Here is a 12,035-nt window from a genome sequence, read left to right on the forward strand (position 1 = left end):
GCATATACAGACATACACGACGGTCAAAAGATACCCATACCCAGATATTGCACGGGACAAGCTACAAGACACAAGACACAAGACGCAGTGACAGACACAATGGCTCCAATGGCGACTCAGGTGGTTCCGGGCGGCAAGGACGTCTCGAAGTACCACGCCTCGTCGACCGAGTCCGCCATCGCGGAGGAGGCCCAGTACGCCGCCCACAACTACCACCCGCTGCCGGTCGTCTTTGCGCGCGCATCAGGCACCTCCGTCTGGGACCCCGAGGGGAAGCACTATCTCGACTTCCTGTCCGCCTACTCCGCCGTCAACCAGGGCCACTGCCACCCGGAGCTCGTCAAGACCCTGACCGAGCAGGCCGCAACCCTCACTCTGAGCTCCAGGGCCTTCTACAACGATGTCTTCCCCAAGTTCGCCAAGTTCGTCACCGAGTACTTCGGCTACGACATGGTCCTGCCTATGAACACCGGTGCTGAGGCCGTCGAGACCGGTATCAAGATTGCCCGCAAGTGGGGGTACAAGGTCAAGGGCATTCCGCCAAACGAGGCCATCATCCTCAGCGTCGAGAACAACTTCCACGGACGTACCGTAAGTGCTCATTTGATAATAACAAGGATGAGGGGGTCGGCAGGATTCGTGCTAATTGCTCTGTGTTTTTTTGTAATAGTTCGCTGCCATCTCCATGTCTACTGACCCCGAGTCGAGGGAGAACTACGGCCCTTACCTGCCAAACATCGGCAGTGTCATTCCCGGCACCAACAAGCCCATCGTATACAACGACAAGGAGTCTCTCCGCCAGGCCTTCGAGGCTGCCGGCCCCAAGATTGCTGCGTTCCTTCTCGAGCCCATCCAGGGTGAGGCTGGCATCATGGTCCCTGACGAGGACTACCTCCGCGAGGCCAAGGCTCTTTGCGAGAAGCACAATGCTCTCTTGATCTGTGATGAGGTTCAGACCGGTATTGCTCGTACCGGAAAGCTTCTCTGCCAGGAGTGGAGCGGCGTCAAAGCTGATCTCGTCCTCCTTGGCAAGGCCATCTCCGGCGGCATGTACCCCGTCTCCTGCGTTCTCGGACGCAAGGACGTCATGCTTACTGTCGAGCCCGGCACACACGGCTCCACCTACGGTGGTAACCCACTCGGCTGTGCCATTGCCATCCGTGCTCTGGAGATCATCCGCGAAGAGAACATGGTTGAGCGCGCCGAGACTCTAGGACAGCAGTTCCGTGCTGGCCTGAACGCTATCAAAGACCCTATGATCCAGACCGTTCGTGGCAGAGGTCTGTTGAACGCCCTCGTTGTCGACGAGTCCAAGACCAACGGACACACTGCTTGGGACCTGTGCATGCTGATGAAGTCCAAGGGTCTTCTTGTAAGCCATCTTCTTTATCTCTCTGGAAGTACTATATGAACCTATTTCTAACTAATATCTCCTAGGCCAAACCAACCCACCAGAACATCATCCGATTCGCTCCTCCACTCGTCATCACCGAGGCGCAGATCAAGGAATCCCTCAAGATCATCGAGGAGGCTATCAAGGAGCTCCCAAACTCCCCAAAATAAACGCCTAGCCTCGCCGCTCCCCTCGCAAGAACTTTCTCCACCTTTCACGACCCCGTCTTACTACCACCGCATTGCATTCTTCTTTTCTCCTTTATTCTTTCGGATGAAACTTAATGATTCTCCAAAAACGATTTTTCTTTTCCAACTCAAAGCATATCTTCAGAAAAGCAACAGCGCATTATGTCTTCATGGTTTATTTAAACGGCTAAAGGGAATAGTCACTCGGGACTATAGGAGAAAAAGGGGGAAAGGAAACACCCAAAAAAAAAAAAAAAAAACAAGGAGGAAGAAGGGGCCTAACCATGGCCAGGGCAGGCTTCTTGTCATCTTTTGCTTTACATATATACCCCTTTTATTACCCTCGCGAGCGGACAGTTAGATACTATCTGAGAGGAGTTGTGTAGGATCATACATATCACTTCATGGCGAAGGGAGTATTCTGTTTCCGGTGTATTCCATGCCGCGGGGCACAGTGTAGTGATTAATTTATGCTGAACTAGGAATAGACTGTATGCTCAAGGCCCTGGCCTTCACTATTTCTCCTACTCGATCCATTCGTTCTCCGTCAAGTAATTCATTAGCATCACTGGTGTTAGGTGCTCCAAAAGTATCACAAACACAAGCCCAATGTCAAAATACACTGCATAGCAAACATGGAATTATACGCGGCAAGCTCGCCAGACTGTTGAATCCTGCAGGTATCCGGACGCAAGGATGAGAAATAACTAACTAGCTAGACAAAGCCACCAGGTCGGGCCTTCATGCTTCGTCTCATGCATGAACACATCACCCTGTCCTTCCATCCGACACCCAGGCCAGCATCTCCCTACTCCTGCCCCAAGAACACCCCTCTTCAACCATCACCAACATAAGTATATATCCCCAGGTCGCGGACGTCGGAGAAATAAATCGGTAGCTATAACTAGGAGAACGAGCCATCCGCCAGGGCTCTACTTTTAGTTAAGGTTGTGGGGCCTCGCCGGCCGATCTCCCAGCAACTTTGTTCCGACCGCCAAGCTAAGTTAGTTAGGCTGGGCTGGGACGACATGAACGCAAACACGCCAGACAGACCTCAGGGTGCAGCAGCCGGAGTGCAAAGTTCAGACAAGGGATGCAGTGCTATGGCCTGGTAGTGCAACATCCGGCCTCTGATCGGTCCTATGATACCCGTTAACCTACCCTGCAAGTCCGGGATGTTGTCGGGATTCGAGAAGCTGCATGGCTGCAGGTAGCAAGCAGATCGAAGAGCGGTGTACGGCGACTCACCCCAGCATTACGACGAGATTACGGATATATCTACGTCAAAGGACTCAACAGGCCGCTGGCCCTGAATAACTGGATAACCAGCTCTAGTTGACACTACAAATCCCGACGATGGGCTTGTCTCTGGATGCACTGGTTGCTCGAGTGTGGCAGTTCTGTTCCTCAGTGTAGGCAAGACAACTTATCTTTCCTTTTAATCGGCTCCTCTGGTCTCAGGCTGACAGCAGTAGACACTCGATAGGAGTCTCACGACGAGGAACTCAAGGATGGCGTCTACCCGTGGGAAAGAAATATCACGAATTCTTGGTTGTATATGGCGAGAGCCTACGCCAATGTTCTAACATGGTAAAATATGTTATAGGAGATAGAGGGCTCGAATCATGAGACTCAATCCATCTGGACTGCATATTTGAGACTGCAATTTTTGTCGGTCAATCTACACTGATGATACCTGGCGCTTGAGCGAATGTCCTGCCGTTGCTACCACTGATGCCATATCAATGAGGGTCTCGCAACAATTGACCAAGGTCAATACCCTCCATGAAGAGAGCTATTGAAATCATCCTTTTAGCAGTCTGTTATCCCTAATGTTGAGCCTGTTATCCATAATCGCATACACGGGATTTTTGAATGGCTAGGGGAGCGATTCTGGCCACAAAAAAAGAAAATGTTAACTGGCATTGCGTGCCATCACCTTACGGTCAGCCCATATGCCATCCCTGCTGTAGCATGCCTTCTTATCACACAATTGAAGATTTTCAGCTTGATTTACTCCATCTTCATGGTTGCAAACTGCGCACAAGGTTCAAGTCAATATGGCTTGAACGACTATGAAATTGCGGTAGAAAGGGTGGCGCTGGACTGGATACAGATGAGGGGGATTTTGTGGAACAGACGCCGCTGGTCAGTCACCATGTTTAGTCCCTTGCTAAACCCTCAGGCTATTTGGAAGCTATATGACGAACCAGGGGTTTGTCGATGAGGAGACTGCCGTGTGGTATACTATTCAACCAGAAAGTCACCAGTACCTGGTATTCAAACTTTCTATCCAATTCATTCCTCCCCTAATAAATGCTGATCATGAACTGCAGGGTGCGAGCCAACGTCCAGCAATGGACCCCTGAACTCGACTCCCGCGTGTTACTCTTTATAAAAAAGCCCACGAGTACAAGAGTTACGGTACTTGATTCCAAGAGGGGCAGATCAGTCTGAAGATCATCGTTCGCCTTCCTCCAAAGGGTATTGTTGATACACTTTTACGCACCTGTCAACCAATCAACGTATTTGTTCACACAGATCTTGCTATTGTTTCCAATCACTCTACACGTTCAGCCCCAAACTTTGGCTAACGAAAATCGAGCAAGCTATCAAATCGGATTAGTTCCTGGATTCTTTTATTTAGATTAATCGTCGGTTTGTGGGGGTTTGCCCTAGCATCTGTCCAACTATCATTCATGATCGTCGACTAGTCATGCATGTCGACATAAGGAACTCAAAAGACTGTTCCAGGAGCTTTCGAAATCCATCATATTCGCTACCTGAGGCATGATAAATCAGGATATGTCAAGGCCATGCTTAAGAATCTCTCCAACTGTTACCTAAAAAACCCAGCTTCTGACAATATTATTGTTGATGGCCGTCTTATCCTGTCAATGGTCTAATCAGATGTTCAATTATTGACGTTTGATTCTATCCGATTTCAAGGTTTTTGGGCTGACAGCTAGCTTATTTCTACTTCGTCTCCAACTTGAATCCAGCACTATACTACACATATATTCATATATCTTGAAAATGCCCAGCCAAAAGGTTTCAAGCTTTCTCTTCGATCTCGGGCCAGGGAATCTGGATACTAACTATGCATTAGGTATATACGGGATTATTTTAACTATAATCAAACCTGATGAAATGTACGCATCTATGTTGGCATTACCTACGGCTCATTTCGTTTCACGGGGCTGGTTGGGCCACAAATAAATGTTTCAGCTGATATGTACTGACGGTATGGAGTATCAGTAAACTACTTCTTTCTCAGGGGTTTTCGACTTGTTGTTGATTCACTTTGGTCTGCACCAGCCGCCAAGTCAAAGACGGCGTCGGGATGACCAGACAGCTCCTTCTGACTTACCATGAATGATATGCGTTGGTAGTAACTAACTCGAGATGTCTAGCTATCCTTCGGCGGATACTTTTCACTTATAGCAGCAATATATTGAACACTGGCCAGAACCCTCACGACCCATGCAAGGTTTCCGCCCTCGGAGTTAACAATAATGGTGACAAGCCGTTTATCACCAATAATGTCTTCAAGGGTCATGAACGGATGAAACTCATCCGAGTTTAAACCCGGGAATACGAGCTACTTGATCACGGACGAAATTGAATCCCAACAGGATGCGAATTACTAAGCTTAACCAAGCTTTGCCGCTCACCGTACGGAGTACGTGACCGTTTAACAGGTAAATGCAGAGAAGCGACGAAAAGAATGACCGAGCTCAAATTCGGCTGTAAAGGGCTTTTCGGACTTTGACGACTCCAGTGGCCAGGGTGGAAAAGCTGACGCCCAACAGTTTCCGAGACGGTCAAGCCGCTTTAGTCGTTTATAACTGCGCTGGTCTCCCGGTCGTTCTGTCATTGCGAGGATGAACGACATGCACCGCCCACACAATATAACATTTGTGACCATCATGGAAGGCTAAGAGAAAGATCGAACATCTATTAAACTAGTTAACTGTTTAATCATTTATACTGCCTGACATGCCGTCAGCAGTGGCTGGAAAAGATAGCGGCCGCCACAGTATGACCAACAAAGAGATCGACAACGACGGCAGAAATGGCGACCAGAGTGAATCTGATGATGGAGGAAAGGGAGTAGACTCGGCCTATGAGAATAAATTGCGATGGTATCAAAGGTTGAACCCGATCAGACTTCAAAAACCGCCGCCTGTGCCGACAGAGCGAGCAATTTCGAAGGAACATGGAGCCAGCCTGCTAAGTGTCATCACATTTCAATGGATGCACCCATTGATGATGGTGAGCTTTCTTCCTGGTATAAGTAATATGTTGCATTTAATAACGAAGTGCTATCTAGACGGGCTACCTCCGGCCCCTCCAGTTACAGGATATCTGGCTGGTAAATCCAGACAGGTCGGTCGAAGGGCTTTCTGCGAAACTTGAAGCTTCGTTTCAAAGGAGAATTGAACGTGGCGACAAACATCCTCTACTCGGAGCTGGGTATGAGACATTCAAACTTGAGATATGGATCGGTGCATGCTGCCAGATGGTTGCTTGCGTTCTCCAGGTTCTCACGCCTTATACCACCAAGTATCTGATTGCATTCGCAACAGAAGCATATATTGCACGGCATAAACATGCTCCTGGCCCTCATGTTCGCAACGGGATTGGAATTGCAATCGGCATTACTCTTATGCAAATCGTCCAGAGCGTGACTACAAGCCAGTTCTTCTTTCGAGGAATGATGGTTGGCGGACAGGCTCGGGCTGTCCTTGTTAGTATGATATTCTCCAAAGCAACGAGATTATCTGGTAGAGCCAGAGCCGGTGGGAAGGCTATCAGCCCGGGAGAAACGGGAGCAAAAGCCGCCGAGCAAGATACCGAACTTCGAAAGGCTCGTGATACCATCTTGACATCAATCTTCAACAAGAAGAAGCATGTTGGACCGACAAACGCAGTCGCTGGTGTGATGGGTGATGGAACCGGATGGAGCAATGGTCGTATTGTCACGTTGATGAGCGTGGATACCGATCGAATAGACAAAGCTCTGGGCCTATTTCACCTTCTCTGGACATCACCTATCATCATTATCCTTGCTCTTATTCTTCTCCTGGTAAATATCGGATATAGTGCTCTTTCGGGGTATGCACTTTTAGTTGCAGGAATCCCGTTATTGACACACGCTATAAAGTCCCTTATCAGAAGACGAAAGAAGATTAACAAAATCACCGATCAGAGAGTATCACTCACCCAGGAGATCCTTCAAGCTGTGAGGTTCGTCAAGTTCTTTGGCTGGGAGCAGAGTTTCCTGAAACGCCTTGATGAACTTCGTAAGAGAGAAGTACGTGCGATTCAGGTTGTACTAGCTATCCGCAATGTTCTTCTTTGCATTGCATTATCTCTTCCCGTCTTTGCCTCTATGCTCTCTTTCATCACATTCTCTCTCACTAAGCATCCCCTTAACCCAGCCCCTATATTCTCCTCCCTGGCTCTATTCAATACCCTTAGACTACCATTGAATATGTTACCCTTAGTACTTGGCCAAGTGACCGACGCATGGACTGCCCTGAATCGAATTCAGGACTTTTTACTTGCCGAAGAACAAAAGGATGATATTGAACGGGATGATTCCCTGGACAATGCACTTGAGATTGACAATGCCTCGTTTACCTGGGAACGTCTTCCATCAAGTGAAGAAGACTCACTCAGCAAAAAGGGAACCGGAAGCCGCAAAGGAAAGGTCAAGTTAACCAAAGACATGGAGAAAGAGAATGCTGATTCGGGTCTTCAAAGCCCTACGGAGCCATTTCAACTTACCAACCTGTCCTTTACTGCCGGCCGAAACGAGCTCATTGCCGTCATTGGTACAGTTGGGTGTGGTAAGAGTTCCCTGCTTGCGGCTCTTGCAGGAGATATGCGAATGACAGGAGGTCATGCATCTATTGCAGGAGATATGCGAATGACAGGAGGTCATGCATCTATGGGAGCGTCTAGAGCCTTTTGCCCGCAATATGCCTGGATCCAAAACGCAACAGTGAAGGAAAATATCCTGTTTGGCAAAGAATACGACGAGGTCTGGTATAACCAAGTCATCGATGCTTGCGCCTTGAGAGCAGATCTCAAAATGTTACCTAACGGAGACCAAACAGAGATTGGAGAACGAGGGATCACAATTTCTGGAGGTCAAAAGCAGCGACTGAATATTGCTCGCGCGATATATTTCAATAGCTCGCTGGTTCTTTTGGACGATCCTCTTTCTGCTGTGGATGCCCATGTTGGCCGTCATATCATGGATAACGCCATATGCGGACTTTTGAAAGACAAATGCCGTATTCTTGCTACGCATCAGCTCCATGTTCTTAGCCGATGTGATCGAATCATATTGATGGATAACGGCCGCATTGAAGATATTAATTCCTTCGATAACCTCATGCGCCACAATGATAGTTTCCAGAAGCTCATGTCCTCGACCATACAGGAAGATGAACAAGACAATAAAGAGACTACAAGGAACACTAACGGAGCCGCTGAGGCTGCCGGACCATCAGAAGGGGAGAATAGAGCATCAGGCAAAGCGCCCGGTGCTTTGATGCAAAAGGAGGAAAGGGCGGTAAATTCCGTCAGCTGGAAAGTTTGGCGAGCCTATGTTTCAAATTTTGGCTGGCCCATAAACCTCCCTATAATCGTCCTCGGCCTAATACTTGCAAACGGCGGTACAATCGTCAATGCCTTATGGCTCTCTTACTGGGTATCCAGAAAATTTGACTTTTCCACGGGGGCATACATTGGGGTATACATTGCTCTGGGTGTTGCACAGGCGCTCTGTCTCTTCATTTTCTCAACCACCTTGACAATAAGCGGAACAAACGCGAGTAAAGCTATGCTTTCTCGAGCTATCAATAAGGTCTTGAGAGCTCCAATGTCATTCTTCGATACTACGCCCCTAGGCCGAATGACCAACAGATTTTCAAAGGATATACATACCATGGACAACGATTTGACAGATGCGATGCGCACGTTTTACTTGACCTTTGGCTTAATTCTTGCTGTGATCGCTTTGATTATTGTATATTTCCACTATGTAAGTCCTTGGTTTTTGAATATCCGGATTGAAACGAAAGTATCATCGTGCTAACGCTAAAATAGTTCGCCATTGCGCTGATACCGTTACTTATAATATTTTTATTCGCAGCGAATTTCTATCGGGCATCCGCAAGGGAACTGAAACGTCATGAAGCTGTGCTTCGATCAGAGGTCTTCTCGCAGTTCACTGAAGCCATATCTGGGACAGCATCTATAAGGGCATATGGACTCCAGGATTATTTCACAAAACGGCTTCAGAAGGCTGTTGACAATATGGACAGTGCATACTTCCTTACCTTTTCTAACCAGCGATGGCTTACCGTCCGACTGGACGCCGTTGGTTGGCTAATGGTTTTTGTAACAAGTATATTGGTTGTTACATCGAGATTCAACGTGGATCCAAGCATCTCGGGGCTAGTGCTTTCATTCATTCTTTCAATTTCTCAGCTGTTACAGTTCACCGTCCGTCAGCTAGCCGAAGTAGAGAACAGCATGAATGCGACAGAGAGAATCCATTATTATGGAACCAAGTTGGAAGAGGAGGCCCCATTGCACCTTCGCCGGATGGATGAAATCTGGCCACAATCCGGCCAAATAACTTTTAAGAATGTTGAGATGAGATATCGTGCTGGTTTACCGCTTGTGTTACAAGGACTTAATCTGGATATTAAGGGAGGGGAACGGATTGGTATTGTCGGGAGAACTGGAGCAGGCAAATCTAGTATAATGTCCGCCCTGTTCCGCCTAACCGAGCTTTCGGGGGGTTCGATTACGATTGACGGTATTGATATTTCCACCATTGGCCTGCATGATCTGCGCAGCAGATTAGCCATCATCCCACAGGACCCTGCCCTGTTTCGTGGAACGGTACGATCCAACTTGGATCCTTTCAATGAGCACTCTGATCTGGAACTTTGGTCCGCTCTGCGGCAATCCCACCTTATCAACGAAGAAAATGAAAATAATAGCGACACTGAGCGCAATGAAAAGAGCACAGCGTTACTTGAAAGCGATCACCAGCCGCAACAGCAACAAAAGATTCATCTTGATACTGCGGTAGAAGAAGAAGGATTGAATTTCTCCCTTGGTCAAAGACAGCTAATGGCTCTGGCCAGAGCCTTAGTGCGTGGCTCGCGTATTATTGTTTGCGATGAAGCTACTTCTTCCGTCGATTTCGAAACAGATCAGAAAATACAGGAGACGATGGCAGTTGGGTTTAAGGGCAAGACGCTCCTATGCATTGCGCATCGTCTTCGAACGATTATCAATTATGATAGGATATGTGTAATGGATCAGGGACGAATAGCCGAAATGGACACTCCCCTTAATCTATGGGAGAAAGAGGGGCTATTCAGAGGAATGTGTGAGCGGAGTGGCATCGTCAAGAGTGATCTGACAGGGAGTATAGAAAGCTAGTCAAGCCATCCAACCTCAAGTGATGATATTTGGCACACTTAAGTATATAAATCCTCTCCCGAGGCTATCTCGAGTAATATAGTAGCGATGGCATACATTTTTTATTTCCAGTTTCGTTGAGATAGATTTGATAGCCTTAGTGACACATCTGACAAAAAAAATATTGAGAAATACAGGAATTCACGTAAATAATACTCCCATCTCATTGATCTGAACCTCCTTTTCCCACTATATTAAGCTGTTAGTGCTATTATTAGTGGCTTGGTCTTCGTATTCTGAAAGCATAGCATGCTCAAGGTTGACTTTAGGCCCCTTGAACCATTTCCTTGCACTAATAATCCACCACAAAATAATACCAGCCATAGGGCCACCATATACCACACAAGTCCAGTTCATATCCGCTAGCCTGTTGACACGTTAAACTCATTCCTCTAGACTGCAGGAAGGTAATGGGGACTCATAGACTTACGTTAATTCAGAACCAGCAACCTTTGGGAAGCAGACGATTGGCAGCATTATCACCACAAAGGATACACCAGATATCCCTATGAAAGCTGTATACTTTCCTAAGTTCCACGGTCCAGCGCGGAATCTTTGACTGACAAATAAAACTCGAATAGCAATTGGTATTGAAAATGCGATTAACGCTGAAATACCGCCAATGGAAAACAATGCACCCATTGCGACATCACCAGCAAATATGAGGAGCGTAGATAGAATCCCTAGAACGCAGTTGAACCACACCGCATTGACTGGAGTCTGGGTATATGGGTTGATCGTTTTCCAGATGTTGGAAAAGGGAAAGCAATCGTCACGGGAGTAAGCATAGGCTACGCGAGAAGCGGATATCATACACGCTTGACCCATCGAAAAGCCACAGATCACAGTTCCAGAAAGAATTGCAAGGGCTAGTTTAGTTGGCATGACCTGGAATACGTATGAAGCCCATGGCTGTCCAAGTTCCGAGTCTATAACTTCATCTATATCTCTCACTGTGTAGGCAACCACGAGTTGAAGGAACCAGCCCATGATTCCACCAATCCCGGATGTCATGACGATCGCTCTTGGAGAAGCAATGTTGGCATTGGAACATTCCTCGCTCAGATGGAAGGGAGAATCGTATCCGGACATGATCCAAATAACGCTTAAAAATGACATCATAACTGCAAACCAATCTGGGTAAGAGGTACGGTTGTGGATCGTTCCCCAGACGTACTCTGACGAATTGAACCTAGGAACATTACTTGTTCCCACTGGTATTGCAATGATGACAAGGATCAAGCAAATTATATTGAATGTCGATCCGTATGAGTTCAGTTCTGCCAGCCATTTTGTTGACATACTACTCATTATTCCATGGATTATCATCAATAACGTTGTCAACAGAAACGTATGAACGGGTTGTGGAACATAACCTGGATTGGTAACTGATACGGCCGCTAGAATCATTCCGGATATGCCGTAGTTCACCGACGGCGCAGCCGTCACCTGGGCCATCCAGTTCGACCACCCTGTTATCCAGGCTGCAAATGGGCCCCAACCAGCCGGAGCGAGTACTGCAGCGGCATAATAAAGTCCTCCGCTGACCGAAAGGTGTCAGCGGAACTTCAACGGGTATAAAAATCTTTTGGTAAATGATATTCGGATGGAGGTTATTTGCTATACCTTGTTGGCATCGAAGAGCATAGCTCGGCCATGGACATGGCAACACATTGAAGAAATATCATTGCGATGAACCAGCCCCATACCATTGAGGTGCCGGCATATCCCATCCCTAGTATTTCAACTTAACATTTAGCGCACTCACGGGCCTTTGCAAGGCAACCAGGCAGGAGTGTCCCTTGACGTACCATAACTCATCGTACTCGCGTACGAAGGTAGTAGCCCAAGTATTGAGAAACTGACACAGAAAGTTGTCCATAGGGAGAACTCGCGCTTAAATTCCTGCTTGTACCCGAGGGAGACAAGCACTCGTTCAT

The 12,035-nt window shown here is 47.4% G+C and overlaps 3 protein-coding genes across 3 annotated transcripts; 2 read left to right on the forward strand and 1 right to left on the reverse strand.

Annotated features, from left to right (window-relative positions):
* Positions 1-99: 99 nt before the first annotated feature.
* On the forward strand, positions 100-1,563 carry ARB_01415 (acetylornithine aminotransferase, putative; the record flags this gene model as incomplete). The annotated part of the gene is made up of 3 exons (XM_003012410.1): positions 100-591; positions 671-1,372; positions 1,438-1,563. 3 exons carry the CDS (start codon positions 100-102, stop codon positions 1,561-1,563), a joined length of 1,320 nt encoding a protein of 439 aa, XP_003012456.1.
* A 4,017-nt stretch (positions 1,564-5,580) lies between these two features.
* Positions 5,581-10,056, forward strand: ARB_01416 (ABC transporter, putative; the record flags this gene model as incomplete). The annotated part of the gene is made up of 3 exons (XM_003012411.1): positions 5,581-5,856; positions 5,945-8,638; positions 8,704-10,056. The coding sequence occupies 3 exons, from the start codon at positions 5,581-5,583 to the stop codon at positions 10,054-10,056; spliced, it is 4,323 nt and encodes a 1,440-aa protein (XP_003012457.1).
* Positions 10,057-10,284: 228 nt separating this feature from the next.
* Positions 10,285-11,406, reverse strand: ARB_01417 (GABA permease, putative; the record flags this gene model as incomplete). Its single annotated transcript, XM_003012412.1, has 2 exons — positions 10,285-10,462; positions 10,526-11,406. The coding sequence occupies 2 exons, from the start codon at positions 11,404-11,406 to the stop codon at positions 10,285-10,287; spliced, it is 1,059 nt and encodes a 352-aa protein (XP_003012458.1).
* Positions 11,407-12,035: the final 629 nt, after the last annotated feature.

The sequence above is a fragment of the Trichophyton benhamiae genome, assembly GCF_000151125.1.
Source record: "Trichophyton benhamiae CBS 112371 chromosome Unknown Abenha-G-c-208f01.r1, whole genome shotgun sequence".
Classification (NCBI taxonomy): Eukaryota; Fungi; Ascomycota; class Eurotiomycetes; order Onygenales; family Arthrodermataceae; genus Trichophyton; species Trichophyton benhamiae.